Raw genomic sequence first — 20,051 nt, forward strand, 5'->3', positions numbered from 1 at the left:
AACTTATAGCTTGATCACATATCCTGATATATATTTCACTTGATTAAAATAGACAATTTTAAAAACACTGCAATTTGATTTTTAGCAGCTTTAGGACTTAAACCACAGAACAGAACATTCTTACCCTATGTTTTATGGGATTAATCAAAATACTGTAAGCTGGACAAAGAGTAAAGGAGACCATCTAAGCAAAGAACAGTAAGAGAATGAGGCTTGGAGAAATGAAGTTTACTTAGATGTTTAAAAATGAAACAATTCTTTACTGAGTACTATATTTGAAAAATCTGGAAAAGGGAGAGTAGACTTCAGATGACAAATAATACACATCAAACCAAAAGATAAAATACTGGATTTTGTTGGGTTCCATGGAAACACATGTATCCAGGGCAGTGCTTTAATGATTCTACATTTTATGCAAATTTTATTCTTTTAGTTTAGTGCACTTAGATGGAGAAGTAAACTTTAATAAATATAGTGTGGGCCTGAAGCTCCGGCTAGTGCTTGGTCTTCAGAAATGACCAGAAAGCGTCCCGTCCTCTGTGACCTCACCCACTGCAGGCGGGAAGCCGTGCGGCTCAGGTGGGCACCTTTGCAAGGCCACTTGGACAGGAGGCCACAGGCAGTGCCCAGAAGGGAGTGCCATCGCCCTCGGCCAAGCTGAGGGCCAGGAGATGAGAAAGGATTGCCTACAGCCAATACTGTTTTTAATAGAAAAATGAAGTGTGTATTTTTCTTACTAATTCTTTTTATTTATTCCCTGCTACCAAGGTGGGCTCCCGAGATCCTGGGCAGTTTTGGAGGCTGCCTTTGGGGGAGGTAGAAAGGGTAGCGGCTGGCGCTGAACCAGGGTGGCCTTCCCTGCCTGCCGCAGCGCCACCAGGCGGGGAACCTGAGGGCTGTTATATTAAATAAAATTGATCTTACTCTCAAAAAATAAATAAATAAATAAAAATAAATAAATATAGTGTGGACATTAGCTAATGCTATGTATCAAAATAGAATCCTTAATTATAGCATATGTATCATATCAATATAGGATATTAATAACAAGGAGAAATTGAATGGAAGGTATATGGAAATGTTGTACTATCTTCACACCTTCTGTAAATATCATTCTATTTTAAAGTAAAACATGTTTTTAAAAAATGAACTCAAGCATATTATATAGTGAATTTTGCCACAATGAATCCACCAATGTCTTTAAGCTTCACTTATTTCTATGTAGCTACTGCGATGTATTTTCTTAGATTGTCATTTGTTGATATATTTATTGGAAGTTACAAAATGAGTCATAAAAGTTATAATTTAAATTTATTTATGCATATTAGTAATTCCCAAGTTCTTTTGACAAAATTAGAGCAGTAATATTTTAAGAACCAGTATCAGATTGCATCTTCGATTCAAGATCAATTTCAGAATGTCTACGTCAGTTTCCTGTGAGTGACTTTACAAAAGTTATCACTGTATACACAGAATGTATTGATGTAAGTAACATTATATATATTATAGGCAAGATGTTATATTATTTATATGCCTGTGGGTATAAGGTTCTGTGTAAGGCATCTTTGAAAGTATTTTACAGAATACACAGCCTATTAAATAATTGGCTAGCTTTTTAAATGCTACGGAATTTTAAACATATTACGTAGACTTCAGAAAATCACTAAAGAGTGATTAAACAGATGCATGTGAGAATTCAAGACAGAAGAAAAGGTCACATTCTCGATCAGAGAAAATAGCATGAAAATGAAGAGAGAAATAAATTTTTATATAATCTGAAAAAGTAAGCAGTTCACATTCATTAAAGCAGACAGTAATCAAGATAAATATTTGAAAATCAAATTGGTGACAGATTTTGGGAGACTTTGCCCATTCAAAACCTAAGTCTGTTGGATGAAAAGTTGGAACACTATGAACGGAGTATCTATAAAAATCTTAAGATGCAAAAACTTTCTGTCAGAAGAACGTACAATTACAAATTCCTTATGATGATGTGATCTCTATGTATCACTAAAATGTACCTATAAACTTAGTTAATAAAAAAAATGGAAGAAGGAAAATTGATTAACTTTCCAGATTGCTAAGTGTGGATAAATTGTGTAGAACCTGAAGATAAAAGAATAAGCAACAAAAAATGAACTAAAGATCACTAATTTCATTGCCATTCATATTTACTGTACTTTGAAGTCTGGCTATTAAAAAGTATTTCTGAGAACAAGTTACAGCATATAATGATAGCAGTGGAACATGTGTATCTCCATAGTATCTTGATTAAAATATATGAACTGATTACACTGCAAAAAATGCTCATTATTTTCTTTGAGGAAAGCCTGCAAGATGCATGCTTCATTTTTAGGGAAGGAAGGAAGTACTTCCCACTACACTATTCACTTTGTGACTTTTCAAGTTGCTCTTGCCAATTATAGTTTACCAGTTAACAATTCTCTGCATGATAAAAGAGTCTAGTGTCCTACAAATTAAATTTCCTGTTGCAAGTTGACCTAAAGAAAATTCTTTATTTTTTAAATAATAAAAATAAAAATAAAACCCACTCTAAATTGGAAATGGATCCTAAAAATAGTCATTGCAAAAGAAATCCTATATCCATACCAGGTCAGACCATAAACATTACCAAATGAACCTAGTACTTAGGACATTATATTGTATTTGGGTTTCCAATTTCAAAGTTTCTTGACTTTTTGATTCATTTGGTTTGTTGGCATCAGAAAAATACTCCAACAGATGCCAGAGTTTCAATTTAGAAACATGCAATTACAAGCATTTTATTTGCATGACACATTGAGCCAGCATCTTCCAGTGTGAATTCTAATCCCTGGTTCTATCAAGCACGTTTGGCAGCTGCATTCACCCCCGCTGCCTCCTGAAGCACTGTGCCCTCAGTCACTGCCTCACTGTGAGAAATGGCTCTATTGTGACCTGACTTAATGCGCTGTCCAAAATGAGTAAGAGAAAAGAGACGTAATGAGTGCTTTGGGATAAACGTGCACAACATTGCATAAGACTTTTTAAAAAGCAATTTATTTAACATTTTGAATAAATGAATGCCTTTTTCATTTATTTATCACTCATTTCTTGAATTATTATTTATTCTTGACCATTATAGTCATATTAGGCACACAAAATTCATTCATTTTGGTTCACACATCATGAGCCCTCATAGACACACAGCACTTTTCTTCATAGTAGCACTCTGACTTCATTTTGAATATCTATGTCAAACTCAAGACTAACCCTGTTAACAAAAGGCTTTTGCATAATATCGCAGAGTGCAGCAGCTGGTGCAGATGCAATAGTCTTGATTTTTGAGTTACTCAGGAACTATATTTGATATAATGCTTATGCTAGTATTTGGAAGACTTTTATTTGTTTTGTTTTGGTTTGATTTTCCTTGTACAGGATCTCACTATGCAGAACAGACTCGTAGTGATCCTCTTGTTTCCAGCTTTCCAGCGCTGGAATTACAGGCGCGCACCACCACACCCAGGCTTGGTGGTAGGCTCTGCATGCTTGTAGTATCAGAAATCAAACTCCCGTCCCTTAGGCACTTAGTCCACTGAGCTATCTTGCCCACCCTCGGAAGACTTCTATTTGAATTCCTTACAATCTGATTTTCTTCCGGTGCTCCAAGCAAAATAAATAACCTTACAATTATCCTTCCTCAGTCTTTGGTACATATGCTCCCATGTTGCCTATTCATTTCCAAAACCTCTCAACAATTAAACTTTTTCCATGTTCATGGAAGTTTACTGATAATGGTCTACAATTTTAAACAAGAGAAAGCTATATTCAATCATTTCAGCAGGCATTAGATGTAGACTAACTTAAGTTTCTGAACATCATCTCCTTCATCTGCAAACACTAATATAGCAAGATGTACTGTACTCCATAAAGGTGATGCACAAAATAGAGTTTTGTCAGTGAAAAAAATAGCAATGTCCTAAGACCTTAGAAGACACTCAAAATATTAACTATTATAATTAGTTTTATTTCATGCATGCATGTAAGAGTCCTCAAGTTCATACCAGGTGATTCATAAATAAATTAGAAAGAAAGGAATGTTTAATAACTAACAATTTTCAGTTATCTGCATTATGAACAATTTTTGTGAGTTCCACTGAGAGTTAAAGTCATGATTGTTTTTCTTAAATTATCACAATTATGTATGAGTTTGCTTAAGGAGTAATTTGGTATTATAACCTGTTCAATCTATGATGACACATGAATTAGAATAAATTAAATTGAAATTTGAAAATTCTTCCTTCACTGGGGTCAATGCAACTTTGCTCACAAATCAAATAAACAGATACTTGGTCTCCTATAAAATCTAGCCTAGAGCAGACTTTTCCCTCATTAAAATAGAACAGGTATTTCATTTTTTTCAACTTTGCATCAATTTTTATTTAAATAATAAAACAAGTGGCTGGTGAGATGGCTCAGTGGTCTAAAGCACCTACTTAGAACAAGCTTAGCAAAAAAGCACAGGGACCGCGGTTCAATCCCCCAGAACCACATGCCAGCCAGCCCCGCCCCCTGGTGGGCTGAGCTAGCCACACACACACACACACACACAAAAAAAAAATAGATAAAACTAAAATAAATAAATAAAACAAGCAAAAATTCTTCTTATAAAATATACAAATGGAGCAATAACCCCCACTGATATACTTTGAATATCAGCAGAGGGCAAAATTTAATTTTTCATTTTAATATGAATACTTTGTGGTTTTGAAATTTGGGTGATCTGAAAATGTTCTCATAATCTTTTGCTCTTTCAAATATTTCCTACTACCTACCAAGAAATTCTCTATAGAAGTCTAGTTTGTAGCAATTACCAAGTAATGAATAACAACATACTGACACTTCTGTAAGAAATTTTAGTATCCTATTAGAAAAATATAAAGAACCTATGAGTTCTGAAAATGCTTATTAGAGACAAATGAAGAGATTTTATATATGTGTGTATGTGTGCATACATTTTAGGGTATGACACAACAAAGAATGGACATTAATTTTGGAGAAAGAGTAAACATTTCAGAAATTTGAAAGAGGAAGTAAAAGGTTGCAGAACAGCTATATATATTTTAATCATAGCCAATATTCATCAAGGGAAAATTTGGATCAGACCAGTTGGTACAGCACTGATTATGTTTTTGACACAGCTTTCTATTACAGACCTAAACATGCTCCACATTTCAAAATCTTTCTGATGTCAATGTAGAAGCTGAAAAACATAGCTTGCCTTAGTTTTCTTTTTCCTTCAGGAACTATTACAGAACAAGATGGATAAGAAATAAAGACAGAAAAACATAAAATCAAACTGATTAAGCAATGAAATTTTTTAAACAACATGTTTTTTAAAGAAAGCTTTTTCAACTATTGCCAGTCAGTACCCACTAGATGCTTATTTGGCCTATGTCTTGAAATTCTCAGCACAAGAGTCCAGATTAATCTAAAGTCTTGAAAGGATTGCAATTAAATTTTGAAAATTAAAAGACTGTACTCTCTCTTAGACAATAGCTGTGATACAAACCACTTTTTTAAAAACAAATTCAGGCACTTACACACATGTGGTAAATAGAATCGTGGAAAGGGAGATCAAGCAAAGACACTCTAACAAACATTACTATGGGTACTTAATGCTAGTACACCATGGCAAAACCTGCCTGTCTGCCTCCCTATTGTTCAATTTGGCAGCTATTTAGGTTTAAAAACACTAAAACCAGAAATAGCCCATTGACTTTGTACTGAAAAATGTATATATTTTTAGGTATTTGGTGGAACTCTGCTATGTATCAAAATGTTTCAAAGAATCATTGACATTTATGTTTTCCTTTTACATTTGGAGAAAAAGTGCAGAGTCTGTGTGAGAAATAAATCTTGAAAATAATACACTAACTGAGCTTGTGAAATAAGAAGAGTAATAAATATCACACTGATCACATTGGATGTGTGTTAATGGTCACAACTTGCTGACTCATTCAGAAACCACCTGCGTAAGGTTATTGTGCTAGAGTTGGAATTGTTTTACCTGCATCTAACATCCATTGACAATTTCTTCAAGTTCCTTGTAACTATAAGATGCTTCCTCAATGCTTATTGAGCCTGATCTTCCCTCTATTTCTTAGTTTCTTCACTAAAACCTGGTGCTTATTCACTTCAAACTTCAGCTGCATATGTCAATTTCCTGAAGAAAAGAAGTAGCAGAACTTGCACTTGCCCTAGTGAAAATAGTAATGAAAGTGGCAGTGAGGTAGAAGAAAGTTATGTCAGTGTAGTGGTCAGACACATTTGTACACTAACACTTAGAGATACCTGGTTGTTTTCACAAATTGTTGCCCATGGCCGAATTATACACATTAAGTTGCTGGAACTTTTTTATATTTAAAAGATTGCTTACAACATAAAATGTTGCTTCTTGACAGATAGAACCAATACTATTTACAGGAGAAGTAAATTGTGATATGTAAAGTGAAATTTGAGGAAATTTGAGGAATGTATTGATTTTGTTTTGCTGCTAGAAGAGATAAGGAAAACATTAGTGATTAAAACATACATTTACTATCTAGGACTCCATGATCCCTACCTTCACAAAAATAAATCAAGGTGTTAGCATGTTCACATTTCTTGTGGAAGATTTCATCAAGAATGCCTCTCTTCTCAGGTCTCTTACAGGATTAAGTTCTTCAGAGTTTTACAACACACCACATTCTTCATTCTTTTGCTGGGTACAAATGTAGGACCAATCCTACCTTCTAGAATTCATCACATTATCTAATTCATTACTATCTTCTTCCATCTTCAACATCTGCAGCAAGGTTTTGACTTTCTCCTCCGGCATCACTGGTCTTATGATTGGGTTTGCTTTATTTAGTTAATTTGTCTTACAGTCCTCAGCCATTGTCCAATGTGCAAAGTTCTTTTACATATAAGGTAATGTATTCACAGGTTATGAGATTTAGGGCTATTGTACTGACCACCACAAGAAATACAATCTTTTTGAATAAATAAACTTCCATATTTTTTGAAAAGAGAGATCAAGACAATTATATTTACCTGATATTATTTCCCCATTTGTATAAAAATATAAAATATATTTAGGCATGTGTTGAAAACAAATTAAATGAGGTATTACATAGAGAGAATTCTTAATATTTTAGAACCTATAAACATGTAAAAAAATAGTTATTGCTATCATTCTACCAAGAGATCCATTCCTCTTGCTTCATTATGCATGGATAGATATATACATGGATATATATATATATATATATATATATATATGAAGAAGAGTTTTAGAGAGTAATGAATATAACAAATGGAAATATATGTGAAAATAAGTTATGCAGGCATAAAATTTATACACTCGTTTTCAGAATTTTTAGCCCTACTGCCAGAATATTTGGATCTTCTCTTTACAAAATCCTAATGTTAACGTTTTTTCAGAATGTTTATGCCTGTAATGACAAATAATGTTACATAACTTTTGTCTTTTGCTGGCATTTTTATTTTGAGAAAGAAGAAATAATATATTTGTCAGATGTGGTTTTTAGAGTGATCATACTTTTATAAAATGAGACAATATATTCATTTCTTTCTCTTTTCTAGAAGAAATCGTACAAAATTAGAAATTTTTGTAACTTACAGAACTCACCAAATCTAGGCCTCAAGGTTATATTATCTTCATTTGGAGATGATTTTTAAAAATAAATCTACTTCTAAATTGAGTTATGCTATTAGACTGTGAAACATTTTTGGTATCAGTTTGAGTAGTCATTAAAATTTATAATTTTGTCTTTTATTATAAATTATGCATAGTAGCATAAAGTCATTCAGAATTTTCACTTAGTAATTATGGAATATCTATAAAATCTGTGGTAATATTGACAATTTTCTTTGTAATGAAAAAATAGGATTTTAAGGATCTTATTCATGTATTCAAAGAATCAACCTTGATTTTTATTAAATTTTTTCTCTAAGTGTTTTCTTTTTTCTTTCCTTTTTTTTTTTTTTGTATTTTAGGGAAGGGTCTATATTCTCACTATTAGATCAGACTCATAGTGATCTGCCTGTTTACAGCCTCCCAAGAGCTGGCCTTACAGGTACATGCCACCAAGCTCAATCTCAATTGCTGTCTCAAAGCTCCTCCGAGTCAGGACCAGAACGACAGGCCCAGGGTTTTGAACCCCACCCCCCATGCTCCTGCACCTGCAGATGCTTTAATCCACTAAGATATTTGGCCGGCTCTCTAGGTGTTTTCTTTTTCTTTTTTTTCTTCTTCTTTTTTTTTAGTAGGACAGTTTCAATAATTAATACATTGCATATTGTTGCCTTCATAGTGGTTATTCATAATACAAGATGCAGTAATGATATCCTGTTCAAACACTATTAGTACAAATCTTTCTTCTCATTGAATTAAGACAAAGTAGCTGTATATCTATCCTAACTATTTTGTATATACAGATACAAAACAGTCCTTCATTTGTATCCCCTTTTTTGTTTAGTTTTGTCAGAGATGGGTGTTCCATTGTCATTTAAATAGTGTAGGTGTGTGAATTCAGCAAAATAATCCAATATAGTCCAGTTGTACATAATAGTAGTGGGTTATCCATAGGATTGGCAGTGTCAGAAGTTGTTGACTTGAGCTTTTTACAGCTCAGCATATTAATATGGCTTTATTTTTTTTACCTCGTTTTTATACTTTTCTGCTGGATGGTTAAGACCAAGATAAAGCAAGACCTATATAACAAGAAATATAACTTTTGTACATGACAAGGTCATTCAAATCTCCTCAGGATTTAGCCTGAAACCCTGTACCACAGTTTGTAGATCCTTTGTCAGTGTCAGCCATGTGGATGAGTCACGGCCATTGCTTGACCAATTTGTTCCCTGTGAAAGCCTAAGAGAATGCTTTCTCTCCATGTTACTCTCATTAGGCACACTCTACAACATCAATTGCTTTCCTCTGTGGCCCCATAATCTCATTGATCAGAAAATTTGGGACACCACTGAGTTACAGGATGTAACAGTACAGGTGCTCCTATGTCCTGACTCCTCACTGACCTTGAAAGGCTTGGGCTTAAAAGTTGGCTGTCCTTGCAGCCCTTCTTTTTCTCTAACTTTTGGTCTGCAAACTTAAGTTGTTCTCTTAACACAGAGTTCTGTTCTTTTTATTAATGCTTTCACTTTCTATTTCATGTGAGTTTCATTTGTTCTTGTTTCTCAAACTTATTAAAGTGATAAACTTAGATCTTTATTTTAGTGACATTTTTCTTTTACTAGTACAAAATTTCATTCAATCAAATCATCAATGAGCTACACGTCACACATTTTAATGTGCTATATTTCTGCTTTAATTTCAATTTTGAGTTCTTCTGCTTTCTTTCCTAATACTCAGAGATATCTTTTAACTTTCCTATGAGTTTCAAATTTTAATTCAAATACCTACTAGAAAAAATACATAGTCTTTAAGATAACTAACTTTCCCTGCTATGGCTTTCCTCTATTACAAGTTTTAATAGTAATTTTTGTTGTTGTTGTTGTTGTTGTTGTTGTTGTTGTTGTTTAAGGTAAGATTCTATTGATCTAATGTCAAATTAGGGAATTAGTGTGCCTCTAGAATTTCTGGTATTCAAGAACCATGTCTGTAATATTATTGTGTACTATTATAAAATATTTTTTCAATAAATTAATGTGATGTTCAGGAGGACATTATGTATACAGAAAAAGTCACATGATATGTTGTTTGATCAAAATGAAAAATGCACTTTAGAGTGTAGAATATACTTAAGTAACATTCAGTGATATACCACCATCACTAAGGATTTTTGGGCTTTTCTGAATCTCATATGAGCTGGATTCAAACTCACAGCCTCTGAAAACTGATGTTTCATCTCTCTAGCATCCTAGGAAGGGCTCAATTCTTAGTATAGTTCACACACACATAACTCTGGAGGCTGAATTCCAATGTAACAATATGGATTAAGAAATAAAACTGTCACTGATAGCTCTTTCTTTAACTTTTCACATATCCAAAGAAGCAGATAAACCATATTAAAATTTTTCTTGCCAAGTATAAAATTAGAATATTAATTAAATGTTGTGTGGCATCAAGTTTGGGGACACATGGATTTCTTTAAAGAGTCTGATACATTTTAATTACATGTATTTGTACATATTGACAGTAAGAAAAGATTTTTTTGTTCTGTTTTGCTTTTTATGCTAACTGACTATGATGGTCAGTTTCTATTACACGTAAGTCTGACAGTTCACTATATATAAATATTTCCTAAAATATTTTCCTAAACAGTGTGTGTTTCTATTTTTATTCAAATTGTAGATTTTTACTAAAACTTTAGAATTTTTATTATCTTTATTTTTTAAAGAGAGTACAAATTAGAATTGAAACAGAAACATGTACAGGTGATACATAATTTCACTTAAAGTAATATGAATTTCACAGTATTATAGTACATAGTGTTACAGTTATACATATTACCAGATATATGCATGTAAAATTGGAAGAAAAAAAGAAAAAGGTATCAGAAAATAAGAAGAGAAAAATTACAAACAGTTGAACAAAAGAGATGCAAAAAGTTAAAGCATTAACTGCTTTTATTCATAGACTAACAGAAATGCACAGTACAATTGCCCACACCATCCTGTTTACATGCATAAATAAATCTCTTTACCCCACTCTCTCTCCTGACCTTTGCCCCAACTCAGTAAATCCTTCCTTTTGAATAAGTTCATTCCCTTTTCCCAGTATCTATTGTGTCTTTTAGATTCCATTTTTCTCCTTCAGGTTTTCACACTAAGGAAACCATATGATGTTTGCACATATGGGTCTGATTTATGTCACTTACAACTATGGTCTCTACTTGCATCCCTTTACCAACAAAATACTCAAACTCATCCTGTTTTATAGCTTAATAATACTCTTTGTAAAAATGCCACATATTCTTTATCCATTTCTCAGTTGATTGGCATCTGGGTTGTTTCCAATATTGAGCATATTTCACTGCTATAAACACGGGTGCACATATTTCATTTTTGTAAGCAGTTTTCAGTTCTTCTAGGAAAATACCTAGCAGGAGAATATCTGACTTTCACAGGACTTCCAGTACTAGCTTTTAAAGGAGTGTCCACATTGCTTTCTACTGTGGCTATTCCACTCTGCCTTCCCACCAACAGTGTTCCTTTTTCTCCACAGTCTCGCCAGCATTTGTTATTGGCTGACTTCTTGATGTTAGCCATTCTTTATGGAGTAAGATGAAATCTCAGTGTTGTTTTAATTTGTATTTATCAAATGACAAATTATGTTAGATATTTTTTCATGTATTTACTTGTCATTTATATTTTTTCCTCTGAGAAGTGTATATTCATCTGAGATACCCATTTTTGGATTGGGTCTTTGAATTGGGAGCCCTGATTTTTTCTCATTCTTTATATATTCTATATAGGACCTTTGTGGGAAGGACAGTAGGCTATAATTTTTTCCAGTTTATGTAGTTTCTTTCTACTTGGTGGGAGATTTCCTTTGAAGGGCAGAAAATTTTCAAAAGATAAGATCCCAGTTGTTGGTTGAAGTATTTCCTGTGTGTTTTGCTTTTTGTTCATGAACTCCCAAACTATGCCTGTGCTTTTAAGACTTAATACATACATTTTCCTCCAGAAGATTTAGTGTTTCTGTCTTAATATTTAAATCTTAGATCATTTTGACTGTGGCTTTGTGCATGGTGATAGGAATAGGTCTAGTTTTAGTTTTCAGCATGTGGAAAGCCAGTTTTTCCATGAACATTTATTAAAGAGGCTATCTTTCTTCCAGTGGGCAAATTTGACCCCTCTATTAAAGATAAGGTGGCTGAGTGTATCTTCATCTTCTAATCTGTTCTATTGATCCTCAGTTCTGTCTCTATGCCAGTACCATGCTGATTTTATCATAGTAGCTTTATAATATAATTTCATGTCAGAGATTGTGATACCTCCTGCTGTTCCTTTGTCTCCCAATTGCTTTTGATATTCTAAGTCTCTTTGGGTTCCAAGTAAATTTGAGGAAAGTTTTCTGTAGCTCTGTAAGGTATACTAATGATATTTTAATCAAGATTCATATGGAGTATGGCCATTTTCACAAGGTTGGTTCTTCCTATCCTGGAACACTTCTCTGCAATCTCTATTCTCTGAATATCATAATTTTCACTGAATAAGTCTTTAATATCCTTTGTGAGATTGATTCCTAAGTATTTCTTTTTTGGGGGGACATTATAGTGAAAGACATGGCTTCCCTAATTTCTTTCTCAGTGTGTTCATTGTGTACAAAAATGCTGCTGATTTTTCGGTGCTGACTTTGTATCCTGCTACATTGCTGAATTTGATGATTAAAGATACAAGACTCTTGGTGGAGTATTTGTGGTCCTCTATATAGAGTATCATGTCATCTGCAAATAATGATAATTTTACTTCTTTGCAGTCTTTATTCCTTTTATTTCTGTCTCTTGTCTAATTGCCCTGACTAATGTTTCCAGAACTATATTTAATAGGATTGAATACAGTGGACATCCTTGTCTTATTCCTGATTTTAAATTGAAGGCCTTCAGTCTTTTCGATTTAGTAGGCTGTTGGCTCTTGGTTTCTCATAGACAGCTTTATTAAGTTGCAATATAGACCATCTATTCCAATTACCTGTAGGGTTTTTAATCATAAATGAGTGTTGGAGTTTGTCAAAAGCTTTTTCTGCATCTATTGAGATGATCATGTGGTTTTTGTTCTTGGGTCTAAATGATGTGGTATATTACATTTACGGATTTTTGTATGTTGAGCCATCCCCGCATTTCTGAAATGAATCTCACTTGGTGATGATGTATAATTTTCTTGATGATTTGCTGCACTCTGTTTGCTAGTATTTTATTGAAGATTTTTTGCATCAAAATTCATTAGAGAGATCGGCTTATAGTTCACTTTTTTAGTTGGATTCTTCTCTGGTTTGGGAATCAGAATAATAATTGCATCCAGCAATGAGTTTGGGCTAATTGCTTCCCGTTCAATTTCATGGAAGGGTTTAAGACAAGTTGGCCTTAAATCTTGTCTAGATTTCTTGTAGAATTCTACTATGAATCCATCAGGTCCTGGGCTTTTCTTTGTTAGTAGGTTTTTTTTTATTAATTTTCAATTTTGTTTCTCATTATTGGGTTACTCAGAGTTTTTATATCTTCTTGACTCAGCTTTGGCATTTCATATGTATCTGGGAAACTGTCCATTTCCTCTGTGTTTTCCATCCTTTTGATACTAAAGATTTGGGAGTAGGTATTGATGATCTGAATTTCTCCAATGTCTACAGTTCTTTTGTCCTTTTCTCTCTTTATTGCATGAATTTGAGTTTTTTCTTTCCTTTTTTGACTAGGTTGGCTAAGGGTTTATCAATTTTATTTATTCTTTCAAAGAACCAATGAGAGTGGTTCTTTGATTTGTTTATTTTTTGCATTGTTTTCTTTGTCTCCAATGCATTAATTTCTGCTCTCATCTTGAGTTGGCCTATTTTGGAGAAAGTGGAATTTTTTATCAATTATATTATTTATAAATTTTTTCATAAGTAATTATTCAATAATTTCTTCATGCTGAGAACAGAAGATTTGGTGGCAAGTTAGACATAGGTTTTAATCTTATGAATCTCCTAATGTAGCAAAGGGAAAAAAAAAGAAAACGTAGTATGCTAATTTAAATGTTATCAAGGACACTAGAATGCCATATATAAATGGAGCTCTACTTATTCAAGGAGTGATGAAGTTTTTTCAAATAAAATTACTTGAAATTTAAATGTGAACATACTATGTGAACTAGACTGAAGAAATCAGATAGATGAAGTTGGCATATGAAAGTATAAAGCATCTCTCTCAGGAGCTAGAGCTAAGAGTTGCAGAAATATGGCATATGCATTGAAGGAGAAAGATTTCTCTGCGATTGCAGCTTAGAAAGTGATAAAGCTGGGCAATAGTGGAAATTTTTAAACAGTGAAGAATCATAAAATTTGCCCTGCAGAAAGATATTGTGAATGAGACTCTGGTAAAGTGAGATAATGGAGGAGAATTGCAAGAAACTTGGATACAGAGTTATATTAGGAGTTTCTTATAATAATCTACATAAGAGATCACTCTGATCTGATGAAAGCAGTTATAGATTTCATATAATGAAAAAAGAGGCTAATATGCATGAAATTGACCATATGTAAGTATGAACTACATGAAGGTAAGGGGAAATTGGTTTATGACCCTAAGTGGATGATGTGAAGGAATGGGAAACATGAAGTTTTATCACAAAATACAGTAAAAATTTAAATTTTTTAAATCATTACAATAAAATATGTATTTCCCTTAGCTTCCTAAAAGTATTGTCCCTCATTTTGAATGCACTTATCCTAAACTTCTTGTTACTTTCCAAAGTAGTTCTGGAAGTTTCCTTCCAGAAGCATCTTCAATTTGTATTGTCATGGCTGCCTGAATCAGTTCAAAACATTTGCGTTTTTGACCTTTTTGACTTTGGAGTAGGGCCAGAAGTTGCTTAGTGTGAGATCCAGAGAAACACATGGACAGGGACACACCATAATGTTTGTATGGGCCCATCTTTCCATTGCTTAGAAACTGGCAGCAGCAGGTACCACAGCTTAGATCACAACTCCTAATGACATTCATGAAACAAGACTTCCATAACTGCTTCAGGATATGGAAGGAACGAGGGAATAGGTGTATTCAATATAAGGGAGTGCTAACAACAATGTATCTTTTACTATGCATTTTACTTAATCACACACTAGTTTTTGATCACCTTATATACAGAAAATATTTGAAGTAAAGATGATGACCTCAAATATGACATGACTATTTTGGTGTGAAATTCAATGGAAACATTAACCACAGATTGGTCCACTAAAGCTTGGTGCTAAGAAAGGAGGATGGATGGATTTGAGTTATAAAAATCATCAATATATTGGTTATATTTGTGATAATTTTCCAGAAAAATATATTTAAGTGACAGATGAATAAGAATAAACTGAAAAAAACATACAGAGAAGCAAGTGTAGATATGTAAGAGAAAACTCAGCAGTGTAGGTGCCATTAAAATAAATTACAGATCAATTTTTATCATGGTGATTGTTGTAGAGAAGAGTAATATGGATTGAATAAAAGATGTTCACTAAACATAATATGTCAATTGGAAAAAAATTGTTTAAATGGAATGTCAAATAGAAGTGCATTTTAATGTAGTAAATGAGAAGAGGTGAGTAAGTGGCCAAGCATAGAAAACTTAATCGAAGCATTGATATGTGTAAAAAGAGATATTTCAGTAGTTGGAAGAATTTTGAAAACAAAAGCAGATTTTTCTTTTGGTGATGCCTTGTGATGGGATATAAATTTTCTTAATGTCAAAATTTAACTCATAAATTTTATTATTTTCCTTCTTTGTAATGCCATTTTCCTTTCAGATGCGAATAATATGCATAAATTATACCAGGGAAGTGCTTTGAGAAAAAAAATACCATGAAAGAGAAGCCAGGAGGATAGAGAAGAGAAGGGGAGGGAAAACTAGAAAACAGTAAAACAAAATATCATATTATATGTCTAAATAGTTAAGAATTATTGATCAATCTAAGTTTTTAAAATATATACATCCCTTTTGTTTGACAAATATACTCTGGAAACCACTTGGAAGACTACACTTGAATTTAAAATCCATAAACATTTCCTAATTCAATATAGCCTATTCCTTCTTTCTTCCCATTCATTGTTTATCTACACACTGTGAGAGGCCTCTGTGATAACTGAGACTTTCCAGTCTGCAAAAGTAAGCCCTGCCCACACGTGGAACCAAATGCATAACTACCAAGGAGTGAGTGTTCTCCTGGTGGATGTACTCGGGAAAGAGGCCTATGGAACCCTTGGGAAGAAAAAACCATTTGTATAGGGAATTTGTCTAGAAGGGGTGAGGATGAGTTCCAAAGAAAAAAATCTTGAGTCTGTTGAACAATCCCAACACTATAGAAGGCAAATAGATAAAAGCAACACAAACTGAAATCTGTAATAGAAATCCTACTTAAATCTTAGGTGTGAGTACTTAGACCTAAGTATTTCAGCCTTATTTCAACAAGAATTAAGCTTATCTTTCATAGTTATGAAATTAGAGTTAATTTATATGAATTAACACTAATTCTGAGTGCTGGGGTATATTAGAGAAAATTCATATCTTTTCTGTTAATATTTATAGTTATGCTTTAATACCAAGTAGAATATTTCCACCATTGATATTATCTGCCTTTTTACTTTTTGTTTATATTTTTATTTTTATTTTTATTTTTTTGGTAGATGGACTGGATGCTTTTACCAAATTTCTTAAAACCGAATTCAGTGAGGAAAATATTGAATTTTGGATAGCCTGCGAAGAATTCAAGAAAAGCAAGGAACCTCAACAAATTATCCTTAAAGCAAAAGCAATATATGAGAAATTTATACAGACTGATGCTCCACAAGAGGTATAGTAAAGATGATTAGAAAAATTTATAACTACCTGAAAAAAATTTGAGAGAAGCAGCCTTCATCAAATTGGTCCTCCCACATGGTCTACCATAAAGTATAAGACTTTGTTGATGCAAAAATATTATTTATATAGATTTATATAGAAAACATGATATGTTACAAGATATCACAGGGGAAGCAAATGTACAATTGAAGTCACTCCTTAGAGTTATTTTCATCTACACTGAGTGAATACAAACAATAGCACTGCATGTTAACCACCTCTACAAAAGCAACTTCTCATTGAAACTGAGTATTTCTGTAAGTGATGAAGCCAAGAGACATTAAGGCATGGTTAACATGTGCCATTTTAATATTGAGTTGTCTCATTTTATTATTATTTTTCTAATCAAGACAGTATTTACCTCACTGGGTTCTCTCAATTGCACATCTCAGGTGAGTCCAAGGACACATGTCTTTCTCTCTTGGTGGGAGACTGTAAAATGGCAAGAAACTCCCCTATCCTTCCCCACCACCTTCAGTCCTAGGATCCTCCCCACTCCTGGAGTACGTTTCTTCCAAGGGAATTTCTTTCCCCTTCCCCTTTGGCTGTGGTGTCCCAGGGGCTCCCTCCTGAGCCTCAGGTGTTCCCTCCTCCCATTGTTGTTCCCTCCTCCTTGGGATCACCTTTCTCCTGGAAGGCCTATCTATGAGGTCCCCCTGTCCAACACACCTACACTGCTGCTTTCCGGAGCCATCTGCTCTCTTCCCCCATCCACTTAGGTGTTCCCTCCCTGCCTATCTGTGAATGTGGGCCAAGACTTCCCTGGTGTCTCCTGAAAAGAAATGAGGGAAGTGGTCTCATTTTAGCATTTTGTTGTCCATCTATGCAAATTTTTTATACCAAGAGTGATTTCTCTGATGTAGCATAGAGTAAAAGAAAATTTCATGGCAGAGAAATAACGGAAACTAAGCAATGTTTCAAGTGAAGAAACAATTGCAGTATCTTGTTTTGATTATGAGTTTCATTTAGGGGGTAAAACTATCAAACTTTAAAGTTTTGTTTGCCTGTAAATTAATACTGTCTGTATTAGCTTTCTATAACAACTGCCTGAGACAAATCAGCCTACAGAAGGAAAGGACTAAACAGCCTACAGTGTTTAGTCCATGAGCACTTTGTCCCTTTGCTTCAGGCTTGTGGAAAAATCAGTACAGCATAATGAAGGTCATGGCAGAAAACAACAACAACAAAAGCCACTTACCTCATAAGATGGAAGTAAAAAGGAAAGGAGAAGAAAGGGACAGGATCCCAAAGCCCTCTTTCAGGACATACCTACCCCTAAGATTTAAGCTCCTCCACTAGTTCCCTCCTAATGATTCTACCACCTTCCAACAGCACCCAGACTGGCAGTGATGCTCTTAACTAATGGGCCTATGGGGAACATTTATGATTTAAACTGTAATACTGTTGATAAAGTAGCATTATCTCTGTGGATGATCATGCCACCAGAAATGATGGTCATTATTCTTGTTCTGTATGTCTCAAGCTGTTTCTTTTCACTGTAGTATTCCCTCTTCCCCAGTGCCAATCTTATACATTATCTTTAGAAAAAGCAGCTAGCTGTATTGTGCTGCCCAGAGAAAACAAAGAATCCTACCTGGAAATAATGAGAAACCAGCTGCATCAGCAGTACTAGGATTAAACACATTTTAAAAAAATGTGTTGCCTTTTGAAGACATTTATATATTAGCATATATTTGCATGTAGAAAGGCATCATGACATAATCAAATGAATGCTGGGATTAAGCAATGCCTTATCATGAAATCCACAATATACCCCACATTCACTATTTTCCATAATTCAAATAATTTAACATTAAATTCAGTCCTCTACGTTGAAAATGAATGGGCTAACCTAACAGTCTGTATGACACACACCATTGCTACATTCAGCTGTTGTGAGAGTGGGAAAGGACCAGGAAGGAGCACAGACAGAAACAAGCCAAATGAACTGTCAACCCAGAATAAATCACCGGATCCCTGGACCCCAGGAAAAAAAAATACAACACAGCCACCCAAGCATACTCTGTCTAAAACACAACATGGTATCCATCCTGAACTGTGTTCTCAAAGGTGACTACTTAAATAGATTAACTGTATGTTTGTCTCTGTCTGTACAGGTGAATCTTGATTTTCACACCAAAGAAGTCATTGCTAAGAGCATCACCCGTCCCACACTTCACAGTTTCGATGCTGCACAAAGCAGAGTGTATCAGCTCATGGAACAAGACAGTTACACCCGTTTTCTGAAATCTGACATCTATTTAGACTTGATAGAAGGAAGACCTAAGAGACCAACAAATCTTAGGAGACGGTCGCGCTCATTTACCTATAATGAATTCCAAGATGTAAAATCAGATGTTGCCATTTGGTTATAAGTAAAGTTGATTTTGCTCATTTGGATGGTAAACTTGTACATCTTCTGTGATGTAGCACGTTTATGTTAAGAAATGATTACATTTTTAAAAGTGAAATATAACATACAAAATGATTTAAAAATGTAAATACAAGCTTTTATATAAGAAATATATACTGTATCTTCCAATATATTCTATAATTTAAAATTTTTCCATTTGCTATCTTCCCAGTTATAATCACAAATCACATTTCTTAGTTAAAAGGCAGTAAGCCTTACAATTGAATGTTTTATAAGATTGTAAAGATTACGTTTTTGCAAAACTGCCATAATTGTGACCCAGTGTCTAGTAAGCATAACTTTTGCTGGATGTAAACAACAGTACTTAGATATCCTTATGTTACAACAGCATTCCCCATTATGATGAATACTCTCTTTCTTTTGATAGTAATGTAAATATGATCCAGTTCTTATTAAGGGAAAGGATGAACATTGGAACTAATCCTGCTTAAGGATACAAACACATCAATTTTACAATTAAGCTAGCAAAGGGAACTTTTATAAAGTCGCATATATCAATAGGGAATTTTCAGGTTAAACATAGGCTTTTGCTAAGTGAGCAAGAGCACATTCCTAAGTAAGTGTGGGCCTGGCCAGGCCCACGGAAGCTTCGCTTCTGATTACATAATCAGTTGGAGGGCGTCTGCAGGTTGACACTAAGCCAAGTGTGTCCTCACCTGCCAGGTGAAGTGGCTTTGGCAATGGCAGGCAAAACACTTCTGCCAGGAATAAACAGGTCTCATATATGTGCTTTTAAATTAGAGGAAGAGTTTAGAAATAAGAAGAAGTAAAGGAGAAAGGAATTTGAGGCCCTGGAAAGCCAGGCATCTGTCCCATTTGTTCATATTCACAACTTATCATTCAATTCATTATAATTCATAATTAATACTGTTACTCAACCAAAATTATACTACTAAGCATATATGTGTTTACAGTGCAGAAATATTTGATTTAAATCTATATTACACAGTCCGTAAATATCTGTATTTAAATGTACTACACATTTAGCTTTGGTAAATGTTATCCTTTAAATTGAAGTATCTTCTAAAATAAT

At 33.9% G+C, this 20,051-nt stretch overlaps 1 protein-coding gene across 1 annotated transcript in view; it reads left to right on the plus strand.

Moving 5' to 3' along the window:
- Positions 1 to 19,086, plus strand: part of Rgs18 (regulator of G protein signaling 18) — a 24,529-nt gene extending 5,443 nt beyond the window's left edge. Inside the window, exons 4-5 of the mRNA XM_004625292.2 lie at positions 16,371 to 16,537; positions 18,702 to 19,086. Of these exons, the coding sequence (XP_004625349.1) occupies positions 16,371 to 16,537; positions 18,702 to 18,959 (425 nt within the window). The 3' untranslated portion in view covers positions 18,960 to 19,086. The remainder of the gene's footprint in view (positions 1 to 16,370; positions 16,538 to 18,701) is intronic.
- The last annotated feature ends 965 nt before the right edge of the window (positions 19,087 to 20,051 follow it).

This window comes from Octodon degus, unplaced genomic scaffold (assembly GCF_000260255.1).
Source record: "Octodon degus isolate 3935 unplaced genomic scaffold, OctDeg1.0 scaffold00009, whole genome shotgun sequence".
Taxonomy (NCBI): domain Eukaryota; kingdom Metazoa; phylum Chordata; class Mammalia; order Rodentia; family Octodontidae; genus Octodon; species Octodon degus.